The sequence below is a fragment of the Notechis scutatus genome, chromosome 15 (genome assembly GCF_049901735.1).
Source record: "Notechis scutatus isolate UNSWTSFEM ecotype Mainland chromosome 15, rNotScu1.2, whole genome shotgun sequence".
In the NCBI taxonomy this organism is placed as follows: Eukaryota; Metazoa; Chordata; class Lepidosauria; order Squamata; family Elapidae; genus Notechis; species Notechis scutatus.
The window spans coordinates 272,891-294,315 of record NC_142023.1 but is presented as its reverse complement, the minus strand read 5'-3'; the positions used below and the strand labels follow the sequence as shown (position 1 = coordinate 294,315).

Below are 21,425 nucleotides of genomic sequence, written 5' to 3'. Positions count from 1 at the left end.
CAAGCTGAAAATAAAATGTCAAAAGGATAACAAAGACTTTTGGATATTCAAAAACTTTTAAAAGAAGGAAAGGAGAGAAAAGGAAAAAATAAAAGGGCGGGATCTGGAAAAATGGAGGAGACTGCCTGGAAATAAAAGGAATTTACAGTGAAACTTCAACAAGATTCCTAAAAGATACATTCTAACTGAAACTTTGTAACAGGATAATAGAACCCCAGGAAGAGAAAGTGGAAAAAAGGAGCAAGAAGAAACAGCTTTGGATTATTTGGATTACTTGGTGATTTTTGGTTATTAGATTTAAATGACTAAAATCAATCGGGTAGTTGTTTAAAAGTGTTTAAAATGGCATCACTCTTGGAAGAACTGAAAACGGAACTTAAAAAACAGAAAGAAGATGCACAAGAAGGAAGACGTTTTTTTGGCTTCGTATTTCAATTTTTAGAAATGGAGATCTTGAACTATGAGAAACAACAAGAAATGCTTGTAGAACAAGAAGGGCGAGACAAAGAAGAAGGCATCTTTAATGACCAAGTAATTTTATGTGGGGGAAAAAAGGAAAGGGGGGAAAGAGAGTGAAAAGTTTAAGATTTGAAAAAACAACCAAAAAAAAGAATAGCTTGAAAAGTAATTACATTATTAGGAAGAAACAGAAGAGAGGATTACAGAAGAGAGAATTAGAATTAGAGAGACAAGGGGTCAAAAGGGGGAGGGAGAAGAAGAGGGGGAAGAAGGAAAGGAAAAGAAGTTATAAAGGACAGAAACAAGATATAGAGAAACAGGGAAAATGTACAAGGATTAAAGGTATAAGCCTATTTGGAAGACATAGAGATAATGGGTGAAAATTTAATTGAAAGAACGATTCTGCAAGGGAACATAAGATAGTATTGTTATATTAGAAATAGAAATAAACTTAGAAAATATGAAACAAGTGTGATCAAAATGATAGATAAAATACTTATTGTAATGTAATGTTTGTTAATAAATAAATGAAATAAAGAGAATGAGAGAATGAAATTAGGAAAGGATGGGAACATTTTAATTATTATTAATGATTTATAAAAATTTAAGTGAAGAGAAACGTGAAAGAAATATGAAAAAAGATTATGGAAATATTATAAGTGTTCCTAAGGAAGTATGATATTCAATTGAAAAGAAATGTTAAAGATATTAAAGATTGTAACTAACATTAATGATAGAGCTGAATTGGAATAGAATAAATATTTTATTTACTATTGTTACTATATATTTTCTCTTTAAGAACATAGTGTGTATTTTAAGAATGTACCAAGCAGAATTCAATTGGAAGTTATGTTATTGAATGTTATAATTGTAAAGGCATAAATTTAAGTTTAAATAAGAGTTGAATGGACAAAATTAAAAGATACAAAGGTGTCATACTCCAATCAGTAATTACAGGGGAAAATTTGTTTGAACGAGAAAAGCAAATATAAAATTGAAACAGGACAGACAAAAGTATAAATATAATGATTAGAAAGACATTGAAACGTAGAAAAAGATATATAATTGAATTTAGATAGGTATGAGATAATTAAAAACGGTTGAGAAAACTAAGGGAGGGGAAAAATTACGGAGAAAATGTTAAAATAGTAATAAAATATGAAATAGAACACAAAGATGAATATGAAATTGAGTTTGTGTCTATATGGAGAAGTGATAACCCGGGATCATGCTATTCTCAAAAAAAGATATTTTATTTGTATTATGTTTTGTGGAAACCCAAATAAATTTTGTACAAAAAAAAAAAAAACCCACACAGTCAGGGAGAATCCGGGAGGAAGCTGTTTTATGGAAATGTCAGGCATTTGGTCTGATGGTTCCTTAGTTCTAGACTAGATCTCTACTCTTTGTGGTTGAAATGGGTGGTATTACCATGCCTGGATCAGAAATGCTGAAGCCTCTGAGAAGAGGTTATAGAGGACTGTGAGCCCAGAGAGGGATTTAAGGAGGTTGCCAAACTTTCAGGCATCAGCCATTCAAATAGAGCTGGAAGGGACCTTGGAGGTCTTCTCGTCCAGCCCCCTACTCAAGCAGGAGATCCTATGCCATTTCAGACAAGAGGCTGTCCAGCCTCTTCTTAAAAACCTCCAGTGATGAAGCACCCAACAACGTCTGAAGGCAAACTGTTCCAGTGGTTAATTGTCTTGACTTTCTCCTTCGTTCTCCATTGCTTCTCTCCTTGATTAGTTTCCATCCATTGTTTCTTGTCCTGCCTTCTGGTGCTTTGGGGAATAAATTAATGCCTTCTTCCTTATGGCAGCCCCCTCCAATATTTGAAGACTGCTATCATGTCCCCTTTAGTCCTTCTTTTCTCTTGATTGGCCAAATCCAGATCCTGCAACTGTTCTTCATGGGCCCATTCCATTGTCCAGAAAATCTTCTAAGGAGGACAAGGGTTGAAACAAGGACCACTTTGTCCAGGACAAGCCTTGGCAGCCAGTTCGGCCTGAGGAGTCGAGGTAGATGCTGACCAAGCCTCTAAAAGCCCCCAAATGCCATCCTGTGATGACTGGCAGCCACTACTGTCGTCTAAGCGCCAAAGTCTGCCATTATGAAAGGAGTTGCTCAAATGAGAGTTTCAGGGAGGAAGTCTCAGCTGCCCACAGAGGGCATCTGGCAGACCAGGTGGAGGTGGCATTAGGGGTCCTGTTTGGCTAAGGCCAAAGGTCTTTTCCTGGTAGCTTCTCCCCCCTTTAACCTGCCCTGGCTCTTTCCCCACGTGCTGGGATGAAGTGGTGAGAGCTGGGAGAAAGAGGGGGTTGCATTTTAGGGGATTGGCTGCGGTGTCAGTTTTCTTAGTTTTTGCTTATTTTTGCTGTTTTTTTTTTTAGTTTTGGTTTTTACTGTGCAAAAGTGGTTTCATTCTTCATTGGAGGCTGCCCAGAATTTGTGTTAAGATGGATGAGGAGGCAAACCTTTTAAGCAAAGGCAGTGTTTCACTGGAAGAAGCTGATGCCCTCTGTCCAGGCTGCCCTGCTGCATCAAAATCCCACCCCACACCAAACAAACACACGTGGCAGTTCGCCCTCTGGGCATCAGTTTCAAAGATCTCATTGCCCAAGCTATAGGGTCACCTGAGCTGGCCATTTGTTCCAAGCACAGCTGAGAGTGGACCTTAACATACGTTGAAGATCTTTTAAATGTGCCAGTAAATCCTCCCAGGAATGGCCGGAAAAGAACTCGAGAAGGGCCCAGATCTCAATCTCATCAAGATGCTTGTGGGGAAAGGGACTGTGTGTGCAGGAAGCCTCCCAGTCAGGGGTGGGATTCTACCTGGCCGATCCGGTTCTATAGAACTGGTTGTTATGATTTTGCCCAGTTCGGAGAACCGGCAAATCACTGGCTGACCCCACCCTGCCCACTCACTCCTTACCTGGCATGTGCGCCATCAAACCTGCATTTGGTAAATTGCTATTTTTCCTTTCCCCTCCCCCCCGACCATCAGCTGTTCTGCTATGCTGGGAGACTTAGATTAGCTAGAAAGTAGGAAATTGTTGGATTTCTTGCTTTCTAGCTAATCTAAAAGCAGAGCTGAACCTTTCTTAGGACTGACGCTTCTATTTTTCAGTGCAGACTCAGCAGATTGCAGAATTATAGATCTCTAAATGAATCTGTGATTCTGTGGGCAACTCAATCTGCCTTTTGGGTAAAAGTTGCTCTTTTTTTATAAAAACTTCAATATACATGGTGTAAGTTAATTTTGTGAGTTTGCTTGCTAGCAAATTTTATGTGACAGACTCAGGTAGCAGGTGCATAATCATAGATCTCTAAATGAATCTGTGATTCTGTGACCAACTCAATCTGCCTGCCTTCTTTGCCTGATTTTGGGTAAAAGTTGCTCTTTTTTAATAAAAAAAATCAATATTTACATAAATATTTATTATATTTACATACAAGCCACGCCCAGCCAGTCACATGGCCACCAAGCCACACCCACAAATTAGGCCACACCCACAGAACCAGTTGTTAAGAAATTTGAATTCCACCCCCCTCCCCCAGTCATCACCCAGCTGAAACCCCTATGCATGTGGTCCCAAAAATGCTTTTTCAGGAGGCAACTGGGCTTTCTGGGTTTTCTTTGAAAATGTTTCACTTCTCATCCCAGAAGCTTCTTCAGCTCTGCCTGGATAGCGGGGAATGGAAGGATTTATACTCCTTGCAGACAGCTGGTCATTTGCATCCTTTTAGAGGGTCATGGAGGCCACCTGGAGGTTTATCTGTGTCCTCAGGATGAAATGGGTGTGGAGCCTTCTTGGAACTCCTGAAAGGACTGTGCTGTAGGCTGGAGATAGATGATGGCATATCCCCCGTTGACAACAAGCATCCTTTCCACACACAATTGGAAACAGGGATCCCCTTTCTAAAAGGGCTAGCCTGCCTCGTGCAGGACCGGGAGCACTGCTTCCCTGCCTGCCCCTCTTGCTCTCAGATCTGCCAAGGCAGAAGTTGGACTTGGAGGAAACTGCTTCCTGCAAACTTTCGCCTCTATGCTTCCACACGCAGAAGCGTCATCTTCCTGCTTTGTTGGGAAGAGGCATCGGACAGTAAAACGCCAGTGATGTCTCGGATTGGGAGAAGAATGTCCCAATTTGGTGTGCTGTGCACGCACACACACACACACACACAATTTGACACCCCTGCAATTAAGGATGACATGGTGGGAGAAAACATGGGTGCACATTTAGCTTTCAGAGCCAAAAGAAAATCCAGCCAGCAAATGTCCAATGGGGTTGCACAATCGCTACGGAAGCCTGCAGAGCCCCCAATTAAGAGCCTGTATGTGTGTTTTTTCTCTCCGAAAGTCTAGACAGGAAGTTCTGTTTTTGAATTTCTCCATGTGGAACGTCTCCTGTTCTGAATCCCCCCCACCCCCCTTGGGCTTTCGAGAGTTTCAAGCTTCCAGTCTACAGAGTTAATGCAGGAAATGTTACTGTGAATTCCCTTCCCCTTTTGCTGTATTTGCCTGGAAAAAGACATTATTTCCCTCCCCTTATTACTTTGGCTGGCGAGTCTTGTGAGGAGGAGAGGATGGCCTGGGGGATGGCTGAGGAGGAGAAGCTGCTCTCCTCTCCAGTCTTCGTCTTTTGAAGGGATCCTTCCGGGTCAAGAGAAGAGCTGCCCCTTAGCAGAGCTCAGGCCTTGAACCTCATTTGGGGGTCCTTTGGTGCTTCAGGCTAAACAAGCCCCTGCAGCCCCTGGAGGGCAAGGGCTGCGCACAGTCCTTGTGTAAGATACAGATACAGATTAACAGGGTAAGAAGGGACTTTGTAGGTCATCTAATCCAATCCCACCGCCCAAGCAGGAGACCCTACACCAATGAGGGATAACCTTTTCAGCACAAAGTGCCCAAAGCGTATGCACATGCATCGTCAAAATGTGTGTGTCCCCGTGCATGCGCAGCAGAGACCCAAAGACCAGCTGGCTGTTGGGAGGTGCACACACATGCGCGGCAGAGCTGAGCTGGGGTGACGGTTTGTGTGCCCAAGAGAGAGGGCTCTGTGTGCCACCTCTGGCGTGCGTGCCATACATTCGCCCTCATGGCTCTTACACCATTTCTGAGAGATGGCAGTCCAGTCTCTTCTTGATGAAGCTCCCACAATTTCCGAAGGCAACTTCTGTTCCACTGTTCTGGAGAGCTTTGGAAGATTGGAAGAACTCCCTGAATTGGGACCATCAGCTCTTCTATAAAGAGCCCAATACTCTTACAGAAGTTGGCAAGACCTCAGATACTTTGTGAGGTAGTGAAGCTGAGATATAACTGAATAAATTTTGCTTTGATTGGACAGAACTCACTTCTTCAGATGCCTCATGCAGTTGGAGGTCTGTATCCCTTCTATTTCAACTTATTTTGCTGTCCGGGGTATTATTGTATCCTTCAAAGGTTCTGGGTGGTGGCGTATGAGACCCACGTTAGGTCATCTGCTATTCTTGTGTCATTGACCAAGGAGGAATGTTCCCAATAGAGAGCCAATTTGCCCTAGCGATTACAGCTCCTGGCTAGAAACCAGGAGAAGGTGAGTTCTAGTCCTCCCTTAGGTGGCTGGTGATTTTGGGCCAGTCTCGCTCGGCCCATGAGCTGGCAGTCAATTCCTGTTGGTTAATTTGGAAAAGGTGGACTGTTAGAAAGAAAATAGATAGATATTTTCAGATGAATTCTGTGCATGTGTGAAATGTGTTTCTGTGATGAGAATAATCTCTGACTGGGGGGGGGGGGAGTTGGTTGGAGATGTGGTGGATTAGAGAGAAACTATGCTCTGTAAACCGCTTAGAGGGGGCTGTAAAGCACTGTGAAGTCTAAGTGCTATTGCTATCCATCCATTTATCTATCTATCTATCTATCTATCTATCTATCTATCTATCTATCTATCTATCTATCTATCAGCTGTGATGGTGCAGTGGAATGCAATATTGCAGGCTAACTCTGCTGATTGCCAGCAGTTCGATTCTCACTAGGCTCAAGGTTGACTCAGCCTTCTATCTTTCTTAATTTGGTAAAACGAGGACCCAGATTGTTAGGGAAAATAGGCTGACTCTGTAAACCACTTAGAGAGGCCTATAAAGCACTGTGAAGTCTTGCTATTGCTCTATCTATCTATCTATCTATCTATCTAATTTGTATATCTATCTAAGAGCTGTGGTGGCTCGGTGGTTAGAATGAGGTATTGCAGGCTAATTCTGCCCACTGTCAGCAGTTCACTTCTGACCAGTTCAAGGCTGACTCAGCCTTCCATTCTTCCGAGGTGGGTCAAATGAGGACCCAGATTGTTGGGGGCAAGAGGCTGACTCTGTAAACTGCTTAGAGAGGCCTGTAGAGTGCTATAAAGCGGTATATAAGTGTAAGGGCTATTGTTATTGGTGGGAGCAGAAAAAATCTTTCTCCCCAACTTTTCAGCAGCACTTCAAAAAGCTGAGCATCACATCCAGATGTTTGTCTTACAGACATTGCTTTAAACCCTTGGCAGACTCTCCCTGTGATTCTGGGTCGATCTTGATCTGGACTCTTGATTGTGGGCCAGGAGATTAGGGCTGTCATTGTGTCTGCTTGTTGGCATTCATTAGTAGCAAAAGAGAGAAGAGCATTGTGCAGCTCCATTCCACACACACTGGCTGGTCACTAAGGGGATTTGAGGCCAAGTCATTGTGAAACTAGATCCCTGGGCTGCATCTTGGATGGAAGTGAGTCTGGCAGGGTTGATGCTCCTCCCCGCTTCCAGCTTCTCAGCTTAGACAACAGGATGAAAAATAGTTGCCTCAGTCAGATCATCTGCGAGGGAGACACAGACCACCACTCTTGCCAACTGGGTCTCAGATGTTGCTTCAATTGGCAGCATTTTGAAGGAGTCCTTTGGTTGACCTTCTCGCTGTGAAGTATTAATTAGATGCCTGTTTTGAGTTCATGAATACTTCCTCCCCTTTTTGTTCTTCAGGGTTTGCTCTATCAGTTGGTCTGCTGAAAGTCAAACTGTTTGCTTTCTGGAGTCATCACCATCATTTAACGACCCCATAATCTCTTGTGGGGTGGAGTCTGGGCAACTGAATGGAGCAAGCAGAATGTTTAATGGCCTTTCCTGTCGCCAATACAGAGCTTTGTTTAGCAGATACGTTCTCATTGTGCTCCGAGAGAGAAATATCTGCCTCTACCTAAGATTGAACTCACAGCCTCCTGATTGTGAGGCGGGAGCTCCGCTTTCGTTTGCTTTCTGGTATGGTCAGGCAGTAATGAGTGGCTGGACCTCAAGTCTTGAGCAAATGGCTTGAGGAGAGTTCAAAAGAGGCCAAGAGGCCAAGAGGCCTTCATTTTAACGAGAAGGATCTTTACATAGTCAAATTGAGCAGAATCCAGTGCCTGACCCTTTCCCTGCTAAGATATTTATGCTGCAAAGATCTACAAGGTTCCTGTGATGCCCAAAAGCCTTTATTCATGTGAAGGTTTAACAAACAGCTTTATTAAGTAGGTCACCAAATCTGGCTCTTCCTGCAGCTTTGAGCCTCAGAGTTGATCTGGGAACCCACCCAATCCTACGTAGCTTTTTCTCTGGTAATATCACACTACTAACCAGAGCATACAAAACATTTGCTAGACCAATACTCGAATACAGTTCATCAGTCTGGAACCCACATTACGTATCTGATATTAGCACAATTGAGAAAGTCCAGAAATATTTCACAAGAAGAGTTCTCCACTCCTCTACTCGTTGTAGAATACCTTATGCCACCAGACTTGAAATTCTAGAACTAGAAAACCTTGAAGTACGCCGTCTTCGGTCTGATTTAAGCATGGTATATAAAATCATACATTGCAATGTCCTACCTGTCAATGAATACTTCAGCTTCAACCATAACAACACAAGAGCACACAATAGATACAAACTCAAAGTTAACCGCACCAAACTTGATTGCAGGAAATACGACTTCAGCAATAGAGTGGTCAATGTCTGGAATACTCTACCCGACTCTGTAGTTTCTTCCCCAAACCCCAAAAACTTTAACCTTAGACTATTGACCTCACCCCTTTCCTAAGAGGTCTGTAGGGGGCGTGCATAAGCGCACCAACGTGTCTACCGTCCCTGTCCTATTGTTTCTCTTATTCTTTTATTTTTCTTATATGTACCCATTTCATGTATTCACAACTATGTATACACTTATACTTATTATCTTGTAAACAATTGGCAAATCAAATAAAAATAAATAAATAAATAAATAAATAAATAAATAAATAATTGGGGAGGTTTCCTCTTCCCCCTAGTCAGCTTGGCCAAGAGACCCATGGAAGAATGGAAAGCCCTATCCAGTTTCTCAGTGATGGCAAATAATTCTTGGAAAGTTTAAAGTCATGATTTTAGCTGTTAATTGGCTCTGGCTCGTCATCAAGTTGGCATAATTTGATCTAACAGAAGGCTGTTCAGAAATAGATCATTTATTTATAAGATTTTTTTTTAAGGCTGCCCATCTCAAGAGCAGCTTTATTTAAAAATCAAATCTAGAATATATTAAATCAAAGCTAGAATATATTAAATCAAATGGGGAAATCAAGCACATCCTCTTTACACCTCCCCCTTTTTTGGCAAACACATAATTTCAGTCTCAGTTGTGTTTTAATACACATCTTGTGTAGATTTCCTAGGTGCCCTTCAGTCCCATCACAATATATAGTTATTGTCAGTGTTCCGAGTAATGCACCCGAGGCAGGTAGATTCCTCAAAGGATATGTTTATTGGATACATCATATCGGCACAGCTGGTGAAAACCCTTAACAGTTCCCGTGGTTTTCACCTGATTAAAAGAATCAAACTACTCCCTCCCAAGAAGCCAGGCTCTTCTCCACTTTCAGTGGCCACCTGTTTCAGTGACCTTGGTTCCCACAAGAAAGTGTTTTGTTTTGACTGGAGCCTGGCTATCTACTTCCTCCCTCCCTTCCCCTTCTCTGGCTTTGTGGCAACTATGAGGCAGCACATGATGGCTTCAGCCACGTTTGCTTCAGTGTCGACAGCTATATCGTGGTAACTGCATTGCAAGGTTCAACTCAGATCCTGGCAAACTCTTAATATCTTTTTGTGCTTGTTCACACAGTGAAAAAAATCTAGTGGTGTGATAGATTTTGAAAAAGAGCAATAACAAAAGAGCAATTTTTAAAATAACTGTTGAAAGGGTGTTCATTTAACTTCAGCCCTAAAGGAATCCTCTTTGGCAATTTTAAGGCAACCTGGTTTGTTGCCAGCTTTGTCTTTGTTGGAACTGAAGGGCTTCATGCAGGAGGGCCACTTCCCAGGCTTGGGTTTGAAAGGGAAACGGATAACGGTTTGAATCTGTCGTGGGGATGTGGGACTGCCAACTGTTTCTGGTTCCTAGACCTGTTGTGGAATTGGCCCAGATTCTTGCAAGCAATCCCAGAAGTGAGTTTTCACACAAAGTGCCTGCAGGTTTGCGAGACCTTTCACAAGATGGCTGAAACATTATTGTAAGTGAGCTCTTGCTGACTGGATGCAAGCTTTCTTGGGCCAGGGATGTCAAATTCGATTTCATTGAGGATTTCATTGCATCAGGTTTGTGTTTGACCTTGGGTGGCTGGGGTGGGAAGGGCCAGGGTCAATGTCACTCGTGTTGGGGCGCCTGTGGTGGCCCGAGCACTTTGCCAGCAAAACAGGCTCCCAAGCTCCGTTTTCGGCTGTGATGGCCTCCTGCAACTCTCTACCAGCCAAAACGGAGCTCCATTTTCGCTGGCAGAGGCACCATAGGTGTGTCCTTTGATGTTTCCAGGGCAGCCCCGTGGGCCAGATCTAAGCACCCTGCAGGCTGCATCCATCCCCAGGCCTTGAGTATGACCCCCCCATCTTAGGCGGTTGCTGAAATGTGATTTCAGTGATTGGAGGAGCAGCCTGGGTCTGACGGAGTGAGCTGACAGCCACAGGCCTCCTTCTTGCATCCCCTGTGCCCCCCCTCGACCTCCCTGCCCTGAAGGTCCCTTCTGCTTTCCTTTCCAGGTGTTGATGGGGAAGAGGTCGGATGACAGCGGGGACCGTGGTTATCACCGGCGGAATATTAGCAACTGTTATATTACTGTGCATTATAGCTGTTCTCTGCTACTGCAGGCTCCAGGTACTGGGTTCCTTGAGGGTATTATGTTTATTATGTTTATTATGTTTATGTTTATTATGTTTATTGTTGTTATTGTTACACTTCTATGCCTGGGATGGGGAGGGACTGTTGTTTTACAAGTGTGCTCTATTGTTTTTCTTGGGATTTGGGGGAGACCTGTTTTTATTTGGCCAGGATTTTGCATGGTCAGAAGCCAGACCAGGTTTGTGTAGGACTTCACAGAGAAGTGTGTGTGTGCATGAGAGAGTGAGCTGAGGAATGTGATTTCATACATATTTATTACATCATAAGATTTGATTCACCATCTGCACGTGTGCTCTTCCAGAGGAGCGAAGGTTTCCCTTGCCAGCTGCCAAAAATGTCTTGCGCAATTGCCAAAAGCCAAGATTTTGATGGTGAGAGTTGCTTTAGAGTGTTTCTGGCCGTCTAAGGAATGTGAAAAATTGGCATTGGCTGCTGCCCCTCACAGCCAAATGACCACATCAGAAAAAAATCAAACCCTTTCTGCGCAGAGCAACCCAAGTCATCTCCCTACTCCCTCTTCCATTTGCACAATCAGGTGGGGGAGCTGCTGAAGAGCTTGTGCAAGGCAGGGCTCCCTTTAGAACAGGGGTCTCCAACCTTGGTGATTTTAAGCCTAGTGAACTTCAATTCCCAGAATTTCACAGCCAGCTTTGCTGGGGCAGCCCCAGACCCCTCACCTGCTGCTCAGAAAACTCAAAAGAAATGGCAACTTCAAATTTCAACAAATAAATGCTCTGTCTTACATATTGGCAAAAAATAATAATCAGAAAATAAAATACAAGCTGAATAGTCAAGACCTTGTTGATGATCCAAACTCTGTCAAGGACCTTGGAATACTCATCTCTAATGATCTAAGTGCTAGAGCCCACTGTAACTACATAGCCAAAAAGGCATTAAGAGTTGTTAACCTAATCCTATGTAGCTTTTTCTCTGGTAATATCACACTACTAACTAGAGCATACAAAACATTTGCTAGACCTATGCTTGAATACAGCTCATCAGTCTGGAACCCACATTACGTATCTGATATTAGCACAGTTGAGAAAGTCCAGAAATATTTCACAAGAAGAGTTCTCCACTCCTCTACTCGTAGAATACCTTGTGCCACCAGACTTGAAATTCTAGACCTAGAAAACCTTGAATTACGCCGTCTTTGGTCTGATCTAAGTATGGTATATAAAATCATACATTGCAATGTCCTACCTGTCAATGAATACTTCAGCTTCCACCATAACAACACAAGAGCACACAATAGATACAAACTCAAGGTTAACCGCACCAAACTTGATTGCAGGAAATACGACTTCAGCAAGAGAGTGGTCAATGTCTGGAATACTCTACCTGACTCTATGGTTTCTTCTCCAAACCCCAAAAACCTTAGACTGTCTACTGTTGACCTCACCCCTTTCCTAAGAGGTCTGTAGGGGGCATGCATAAGTGCACCAACGTGCCTACCGTCCCTGTCCTATTGTTTCTTTTATTTTTCTTATACGTACCCATTTCATGTATTCATAACTATGTATATACTTACACCTATTATCTTGTACGTGATTGACAAATCAAAATAAATAAAAAATAAAATAAATAAAAGGGAAGTTCCTCAGGCGATGGATGTGAAGGGGGAAGGACAATTGCCAAATCCTTAATCCTGGAGGGCAGACTTGGAAGCAGAAGACCAAATGGTCAACCTTGGTTCAAAGGGCATTTGTACTTAACAGATTGCAGCTGGGCAGAAGAGTTTTCCAATATAATCTGGAGCTAAGAAGGCCCACTCAATGTGTTTGTTGCATTGACTCAAAGGTACTTTTTTCAAGAGGCAACTGGACTTGCTTGGTTTTTTCTGTTCAGCTTCTCATCCAAGAAGCTTCTTCAGCTCTGACAGGATGGTGGGGAAGGGAAGGATTTAGATTCCTTGCAGACAGCATATAAAAAGAATATAAATCCTTCCCTTCCCCACCATCCAGTCAGAGCTGAAGAAGCTTCTTGGATGAGAAGTGAAATGTCTTCAAAAGAAAAAACCAAGGAAGTCCAGGTGCCTCCTGAAAAAAGCACCCTTGGGACAACCATGACCTGGAGGACTGAGGATCTCTACAGACTTGTTGCATTAAGTTTCTTCTGCTGGAATCATAGAGCCAGATATTTTCGGAGAGAAGGACAAATGAGTTGGGAAGATCAGATCCTTGCTCTTCTTTGTGGCCTTTGCAACTCACATCTGAGGCAGAGCTTAGGATGAAGCTGAAGGCAACATCACATATGGCCAAAGGTGCGGCTTGTGCCTGCTGAGCAATCCGGATGGCTCGGCTTAGGCGAGGGATCAAAAAGAGACGGTTCCCAAGCCAGCTCTATTTAAGTGGCTCTCACCTTAGCCAAGACAACAGAAGGCCCAGTGTGATCCCTGGGAAGACCACAGAATGCGGTCAGCAGTTAATAGCAAATCCCGGAGAAGGATGTGGAATAAATCGTACTCAACGAGTAGCCCTTAATGGGTCTAAGTCTAGATGGAGGGAAGTAAGCACTGGGGTGCCACAAGGTTCCGTCTTAGGCCCAGGACTCTTCAATATCTTCATTAACGACTTAGATGAGGGAATAGAAGGGGAACTTACCAAATTTGCAGATGATACTAAACAGGCAGGAACAGCTAACACCGAAGAAGATAGGCTCAAGATCCAGATGGATCTTGACAGACTTGAACACGGGGCCCTATCTAACAAAATGAAATTCAACGTAGAGAAAAGTGAAGTCCTACACTTAGGCAAGAAAAACCAAAAGTACACATATAGATTGGGTGAAACCAGGTTCAATAGCAGTAACTGTGAGAGGGATCTTGGAGTCTTAGTGGATAACCAGTTAAATATAAGCCAGCAGTGTACAACAGCAGTCAAAAACGCCAATGCAATCCTAAATTGCATTAACAGAGATATAATCAAGATCAAGGGAGATACTAATACAAAGCCTTAGTAAGGCCACACCTAGAATACTGCATGCAGTTTTGATCACCACAGTATAAAAAAAGAGGGCAGAGAAAGAGGGCAGAGAAGAGCAACCAGGATGATGAGGGAGCTGGGGGCTAAAACATATGATGAACAGTTTGTAGGAACTGGGTATGGCTAGTCTAGTGAAGAGAAGGATCCGACATGATAGCAGCCTTCCAATATTTGAGGGGCTGCCACAGAGACAGGAGGGTGTCAACCTGTTTTCCAAGGCACCCGAAGACCAGACAAGGAATAATGGATGGAAATTGAAAAAGGAGAGCTTCAACTTGGAAATAAGGAGAATTTTTCTGACAGGGAGAGCGATCAACCAATGGGATAGAAGTTGCCTTCGGAAGTTGTGGGAGCTTCACCACTGGAAGCTTTAAAGAAGACACTGGGCTGCCATCTGTCAGAAATGGTGTAGGGGTGTCCTGCTTGGGCAGGGGGTTGGACTAGATGACCTACAGGGTCCCTTCCAACTCTGTTAATCTGAATCTGAGGGCAGCAAGAACAATGTGTTGGTGGAGAATATTCGACTCCCAGACGAAGAGAGGAGAATTCACCAGGACAGAAGGGCCAAGTCGCTCTGGGAAGGCAGCTGTTCTTGTCAAGCATCTGGGGGGAATGGAAGGGGGGGGGCTCTAGGTCTGTGGCAGCCTTGCTGTGTCCTGCTCCAACAGAGGATCCTTATCCTCTGGAATGAATCGGCTGTTTTAAATCTGGGAGAGGCCTCTGCGTGGCCTGCAGTGCTCCCTCAGCTCCTCAGCATTCGATGCCCCTTGGGCCTTCTCTTCCACGGTGCCTTTTTGGCCCTGAGGCAAGACACCAGAGGTGGCATATTCAGCAGGTTCTGAGCAGTTCTGGAGAACCGGTAGCGGAAATTTTGAGTAGTTCGGAGAACCGGCAAATCCCATTTCTGACTGGAGATTTTACAGTATCCTTCCCCTGCCACGCCCACCAAGTCACACCCACAGAACCGGTAGTAAAAATTTTTGAATCCCACCACTGCAAGACACACAGCCTGAAATTCACTGTATGCGAGGAACATCCTCTGGCAATGATAACTTAGAATCCAGCAATCAGAACAATAAGCTCAGCATGTGGAAATCGTGTTGATGCCCAAAGCAGCAAGATCTGTCCCATGGCCAGGGGAGGCCTCCAGCAGTAAAGAGGACCTTCACTCCACCACAGAGAGATGCTGCAGGAGATTCGATCTCCCAGAGTTGAACTTAAGAATGGGGAGGATCCTGGGACGTGGTCCCCAAATATGAAATGTGAGGCCCTCTGGCTGCAGAAGCCAGAGAGCCTCTCTTCAGGTGCTTTGCTGGGAGTCTTGCCTTGCCAGGCTTGGCCTTCAAGACTGGAGTGGCTGGGGGCATGGCGGGCACCAAGGACCTTGCCCTGAATGCATTTAAATCTGAGATTGGAGCCAGATCAACCCATATAAATTGATAGGTAATCTGTTCACACACTTGGACCATGGCATCAGAGGTGGTATTCAGCCAGTTCGGACAGGTTCTGGCTTACCGGTAGCAAAATTTTTGATTGATTCAGAGAACTGGCAAATACCACATCTGGCTGGCCCCGCCTAGCCATGGTTACCTATCCTATATTTCCTTGCACAGCTGATTGCGGCACCTCAGCTGAGCTTAAGGACACTTCAGGCAGCTATCCAGCCGTGACAGAGCTCCGTATTTGTGCCCTCTGCATGCACACAAAGCACACATATGGAACTACTAGGGAACCATTTGGAAACCTACCACCGCATTTGTTCTTTCATGGCAAGTTTATTGGTTTCAGAAGTTGTAGGTGCTCCATCACTGGAGGTTTTCAAGAAGAGACTTTACACCCATTTGTCCAGAATGGTATAGGGCTTCCAGACTGAGCAGGGGGTTGGACTAGAAGACCTCCAAGGCCCCTTCCAACCCTTTTATTCTGTGTCAGAGTCTCACAGCCTTTCATGAAGTAGTCAGATTACATAACAGATTAACAGTTGGAAGGGACATTTTAGGTCATCTAGTCCAACCCCCCCTGCCCAAGCAAGGAGACCCTACACCGTTTCTGACAGAGGGCAGTCCAATCTCTTCTTGAAAGTCTCAAGTCTCAAGAGTAGCCAATGCCTGGAATACTCTACCTGACTATGGTTTCTTCCCCAAACCCCAAAAACTTTAATCTTAGACTGTCTTCTATTGACCTCACCCCTTTCCTAAGAGGCCTGTAGGGGCGTGCATAAGCGCACCAACATGCCTACCCTCCCTGTCCTATTGTTTCTTTTATATTTTTTTATTTTTCTTATATACTTATACTTATTATTTTGTAAGCAATTGACAAATAAAAATAAATAAACAAATAAAATAAATAAAAGTGATGAAGCTGCCACAACTTCTGAAGGCAACTTCTCTTCCATGGGTTGATTGCTCTCACTGTCAGAAAATTCCTCCTTATTTCCAGGCTGAATCTCCTTGATCAGTTTCCATCCATTATTCCTTGTCTGGCCTTCGGATGCCTTGGAAAATAACTTGACCCCCCGCCCCCTCTTTGTGGCAACCCCTCAAATATTGGAAGGCGGCTATCCTGCCTCCCCTGGTCCTTCAATAGACTAGTCATGCCCAGTTCCTGTAACTGTTCATTGTATGTTTTAGTCTCTGAGCATGGGCAAATTCCAAAGGGGGAAAATTAGGAATGAAGCTGCAGGAGACAAAAGACTTGAAAAATGTTAAGAAAAAAAAAACCAAAGCAAATGTTTAGCACTACAGGAAACCCACTGATGTGCTGCGCATAATGCAGAAGTTTACCAAAGTTTTTTTGGGTGGGAAGGGGAGCAAAGGATCAACTGCAGGGAAGTCCAAATATCCAAGGACTGAAGAACTGGGTACCCAACAGGAAGGCAAAACACAAAAAAAAATCCCAAATGTTCCAAGTTGGAACATTCCCAAGGAGGATTCTTGGGGTGTATTTTCTTATATTCCTCATTTGCTCATTCATTGACTGCTCATCCAGTTTTGGTCACCACACTATAACAAAAATGCTGAAACTCTGGAAAGAGGGAGAGAAGAGCAACCAGGATGTTGAGGGGACTGGAGGCTAAAACATACGATGAACAGTTGCAGGAACTGGGCTTGGCTAGTCCAGGGAAGAGAAGGACCAGGGGAGACAGGAGAGCATCTTCCAATATTTGAGGGGCTGCCACAGAGAGGAGGAGGGAGTCAAGCTATTCTCCAAGGCACCTGAAGGCCAGACAAGCACTAATGGATGGAAACTGATCCAGGAGAGATTCAACCTAGAAATAAGGAGGAATTTCCTGATAGGGAGAACCATCAACCCATGGAACTTGCTTTCTGTTTTATAATAGGCTGCGCTTCTTTAAAATGTCTGTCACAGTGTCAGCGTTGTGTGATTGTGGATTCTTACAAACCAAGCCAGAGTCTGCTTATCCAAGTTGAGTGCACCAAGTTCACACGTGGTAGAAACTGCGGTTTGCAAATACCAGCGGCCGAGTTGCCCGTTGCGGCAAGGCCAGTCCAAACCGGCTGCCTTCCCCATGTGTGAACCAGCTGCCCTGGAAGGGTTTCTGGGAGGGCCGCAGAGAAGCATCTCTTGGCCTGGGGAAGGAGTGGTGGCCCACGGAAATGGTTTCTCTCTTCCAGTATTATTGTTGCAAGAAGGATGAGTCGGAAGAGGACGGCGATGAGCCCGACTTCCCTGCGGATTCGCACATCCCGCCCCTGCACTGCAACCGTAACGTGGCTCTGACCAACGGCCCCTCCTTGTACCGCTCCCCCTACAAGAAGCCCTCCCAGTCCCGGACTGGCTGCCCCAGCTGCTCCCAGTATGAGCCTCCAACGTTCTTCCTGCAGGAGCCCGAAGAGGAGGTCCGCAATGGGGGCGACCTGGTCAACTACAAGGCCATTAGCCAAGAAGACTTGGAGCTGCCCATTGGCCTGAGTGGTGGCCTCCAGGCCCTCAACCCCAACCGGCTCTCTGCCATGCGCGAAGCCTTCTCCCGCAGCCGCAGCATCAGCACGGATGTCTGACTGGCCTGGTTGAAGAGGCCCTGTCTCCCCCTCGGCTCGCCAAAGGCTGAAGACCACTTCTGCTTCCCAACCTCTTCCTCTCTCGTCTTGTTTTCTAAACCCCAGTAAAAGCCGCTCTTCCTTCCTTCCTTCCTTCCTTCCTTCCTTCCTTCCTTCCTTCCTTCCTTCCTTCCTTCCTTCCCTCCCTCCCTCCCTCCCTCCCTCCCTCCCTCCCTCCCTCCTTCCTTCCTTCCTTCCTTCCTTCCTTCCTTCCTTCCTTCCTTCCTTCCTTCCTTCCTGTAGATGAGGTTTTTGATACAGGACATCCTTTTGTATAAATATGCAACCTGGTTTGCCACTCTTCAGCCTGCTGCAAGCTGTGGCCTCTGCTTTCCCTGATGGGTGGGGGTGGGGAAGAAGGCTGGAACTAAGCCAGAGCCAGGTGTTTTTGCAAATTGTTTAATGCAAATCCAAATTAGCTCCCTCTTCTCTGCAGTGTCCCCACTGTACATTCGGTCCACTCTACAAAAGCCTCACAACCGGTGTCCCCCCCACCTCGAGGGAGGCCCTTCCTTCCCCTGGTTGCTGCCAAAGAGGTATTTTTAATGACAGAAGAAACATAGCAGGCACCTGGTCAGCACTGGTCAGTCCACTATGTCCAACTGAGATGAGCTCAGCTTTAGTCTCTTTTTTGTTGCTCGGTGAGGGAGGAGGGCTGCCGAGGACCATGAAGGTGTTCGGTTGGCATTGGGGGGAGGGGGGGCAGGACTTCCCCATTTTGAACAGTGGTGTTGCCCGCTGCAGGACTTCCTCTATCTCACCAGAGGGTTTTGCCAGCCAAGCCAGAGGCGACTCTGCTGTGAGCTGGGCCTCTTGGGCTTTGTCCCCCATCCCAGCTTCCCCTCTGGAGTGTCCAGGAGGCAGACGCAGAGGGATGCAGAGCACAAGGCAGTTCTGCAAGGACAGGGCATTCCTTTTCTTTGGACAAAAAAGGCTGCAGCTTGGAGCTCCCAGCAGTAAAATTTAGTGCAGCGACATTCACAGTGGCAGCCTGTTAGAGAAGGCAGTTTCCCTCAACCTGCTTCCAGGCAAGCGGGGTCTGTCTGTCTGTCTGGGGTGTCAGCAGGGAGATAAGACTTAAAAGACAGCAGGACAGGCAGCCTTCAGAGATAAAGACGGCTAGAGACCTGAGATAAAGACGGCTAGTCCACCCCACTGCTCCCCCAGGCCTTTGGGTCTGGAGGCAGCAGTGGGATGGAGACTGACCCATAGGGCCCGGAGGAAAATGGTTCCCCTCCCTGCGGGATCTGACTGCATCCAGGAAGCTTGTAAAACTGGCACTCACGAGTTACGTGCTGGGGACGATGGAAATGCGACCTGTAGGAAGAACAGTTTGAGTTGGGCCCTTTGAGTCCAGCCTTTTCAAACTCCTCTGGAAGCGGGCACAGGGCATGAGAGCCCAAGAGGCCAAGGGCCATCTTACAAGCAGCAGAAATGGGTTCAGAGACGAGTCAATAGCGTCACTGACCCAGGTGGATTTTTTTCCATCTAATTTGAAATTAATGTTCACGTCTTGCTTTGGCTGCATCCAATAAAATGCATTCATGTTGGTCTTCAGTGATCTGTACTAGTTGCTGCTTCCACAAAACTATTTTGTATAATTCTTAAAAATTTGTATTGGTTTCAGTGGCACTCTTAAAAATGCTACAATTTGTTGCTTATAAGTATGCCTATTTATTTTTCCCCTTTATATATATTTGAAATAAATTCAAACAATTTCATGAATTTTCATTTACCTTTACTTGTGATAAACATGTACAGGACTTCTGGATTCCGAAAATAATAATAATAATAAAAAACTTATCTTGACTTGTCACCAAATGAAGTGTTTCTTTCATGGTATTTAAGAAAATTCTTTCACATCTTTAAGAAAAGGGGGGAGGGGAATACACCAGCAGGGAGGGGGGAAAAAGGGGGGGACTCTTTTAAAACTGGGGATTTAAGAAATGGGGGCACCAATTTCTCTTTTTAAAATTCCCACCTTTCCCCCCCAAACCTGGCCCTCCCACCCTCTGGAATTTAGCATTGAGATGCCACACCTGCTGAGCATGGAGCCCCTTCCTTTGGCATCTCCTCTAGACAGATTCCTTCTCTTCTTTTGAATTGAATTGAATAGTCTATTTGGCCAAGTTTGATTAGAAACACAATACAATTAATAATAATAATAATAATAATAATAATAATAATAATAATAATAATAATAATAATAATAATAATAATAATATAATAATAATGAGGAGGAGGAGGAGGAGGAGGAGGAGGAGGAGGAGGAGACAGAATTGAAGACAGATACAGACAGTAAGTGCCACCTGTTGTGATTCCGGCATCTGCTACAGGTTTTTTGAATGACAGCTCCAGCGAGGAGGACTTATATGAATCAGCAAGTTCTAACGATGAGGAGGAGATGAATGCATTTGATTTGCAAGATCGGCTTGAACCTTCAAACTCCTCCACCCTTCAATTAGGTGGTCAGCTGGGAACGGGTGATAATGAGGAACCAATGATATCTTCAGGTGAAGAAGATGATAATTTGGATGATTGCTGGGTAGATGTCAGGACAAGACGTCTCCTGACAAGGCTTTCAGCCTTATCTGTTTACTTTAAAAGGTGGGACATAACATTTTCCTGTTTGCTGCCTTTCTTTACAAGGACTGCTGCTTTCAGCCTTAACTGTTTATTTTAGAAGGTGGGACATAACATTTTTGTTCCGGACCCAACAGACCATCTTTGCAACGATGGATTCAACTCAAATGCAACAATTGGTGGAGCAGCAACAGATGCAAATAAATCAATTACTTCAGAGCAACGTATCCCTTCAAAATCAGGTAACACAATTATTATCGTTCGTTGCCAATTCTCAAACTGTTTCAGCTGCAGCTGGAGTTCCCCTGCACCCCTGTGAGAAAAATTCCGATAGCTATGCCAGATAAATTTTCTGGGCAAACGGACATGTTTTCAACATTTTTGGGTCAGTGCCAATTGTATTTTTCTGTGAGGCCGGAGGATTTTCCAACCGATCGAGTTAAAATTGGCTTTATTATTAGTTTGTTAACCGGGCAGGCTGCCAAATGGGCTACTCCCTTACAAGATAGTCCATTACTGGACGATTTCCAGGGGTTTATTCAACAGATGAACGTTATGTTTGAGAATCCAATTAAATCTCAAACTGTGGACAGAAAATTGAGGGATATTATTCAAGGTAAACACTCATTGCAAGAATACGTTGCAGAATTTCGCTTGTTGTGTATGGACTCCACCTGGAATGAACCAGCTCACATGGCAGCATTCCAAGAGGGTTTGTCCGACATTATCAAGGATGAACTAATTCATGCAGAGCGTGCTTCAACTTTGGACACATTGATTACTCAATGCTTACGTATTGAAGCTCGCCTACAACATCGTGGGTGTAAACGGACCGTTGCAGAGCCACCTGTGTTTCCTCGTTCACGCACCCCATCTATGAGGGTTTTCCAATCCAGAATTCCAGCAGAGGAGCCGATGGAGATAGGCGCACTCCGCCCTCGTTTAACAGTTCAGGAACGATCGAGAAGATTTCAGGAAGGTTTGTGCCTTTATTGCGGGGGTTCGGGACATTTTGCAAATTCCTGCACTCGGAAGGGGACTCGTGGACCTGTATCAAAACCCATTGCTGATCCGTCGGGAAACGGGGTAGGCCCGACCTCAGGGAAACCCTAGGTCGGGCACAGTATTCACTTTCATCTCAAATTGCTGAAGTTAATTC

The 21,425-nt window shown here is 44.7% G+C and overlaps 1 protein-coding gene across 3 annotated transcripts in view; it reads left to right on the top strand.

The window, feature by feature from the left end:
• FAM163B (family with sequence similarity 163 member B) overlaps positions 1-19,489 on the top strand; it is a 45,061-nt gene extending 25,572 nt beyond the window's left edge. Inside the window, exons 2-4 of one of the 3 annotated variants that reach the window (XR_015745383.1) lie at positions 10,500-10,614; positions 17,258-19,034; positions 19,072-19,489. Coding sequence is in view for 2 of the 3 variants with exons in the window: in XM_026688661.2 (XP_026544446.1) it covers positions 10,522-10,614; positions 17,258-17,644 (480 nt within the window). In the remaining variant the exon portion in view is untranslated. Of the gene's footprint in view, positions 1-10,499; positions 10,615-17,257 lie in introns of all 3 variants that reach the window. The other 2 variants (XM_026688661.2, XM_026688662.2) reach the window with 2 other exon arrangements.
• Positions 19,490-21,425: the final 1,936 nt, after the last annotated feature.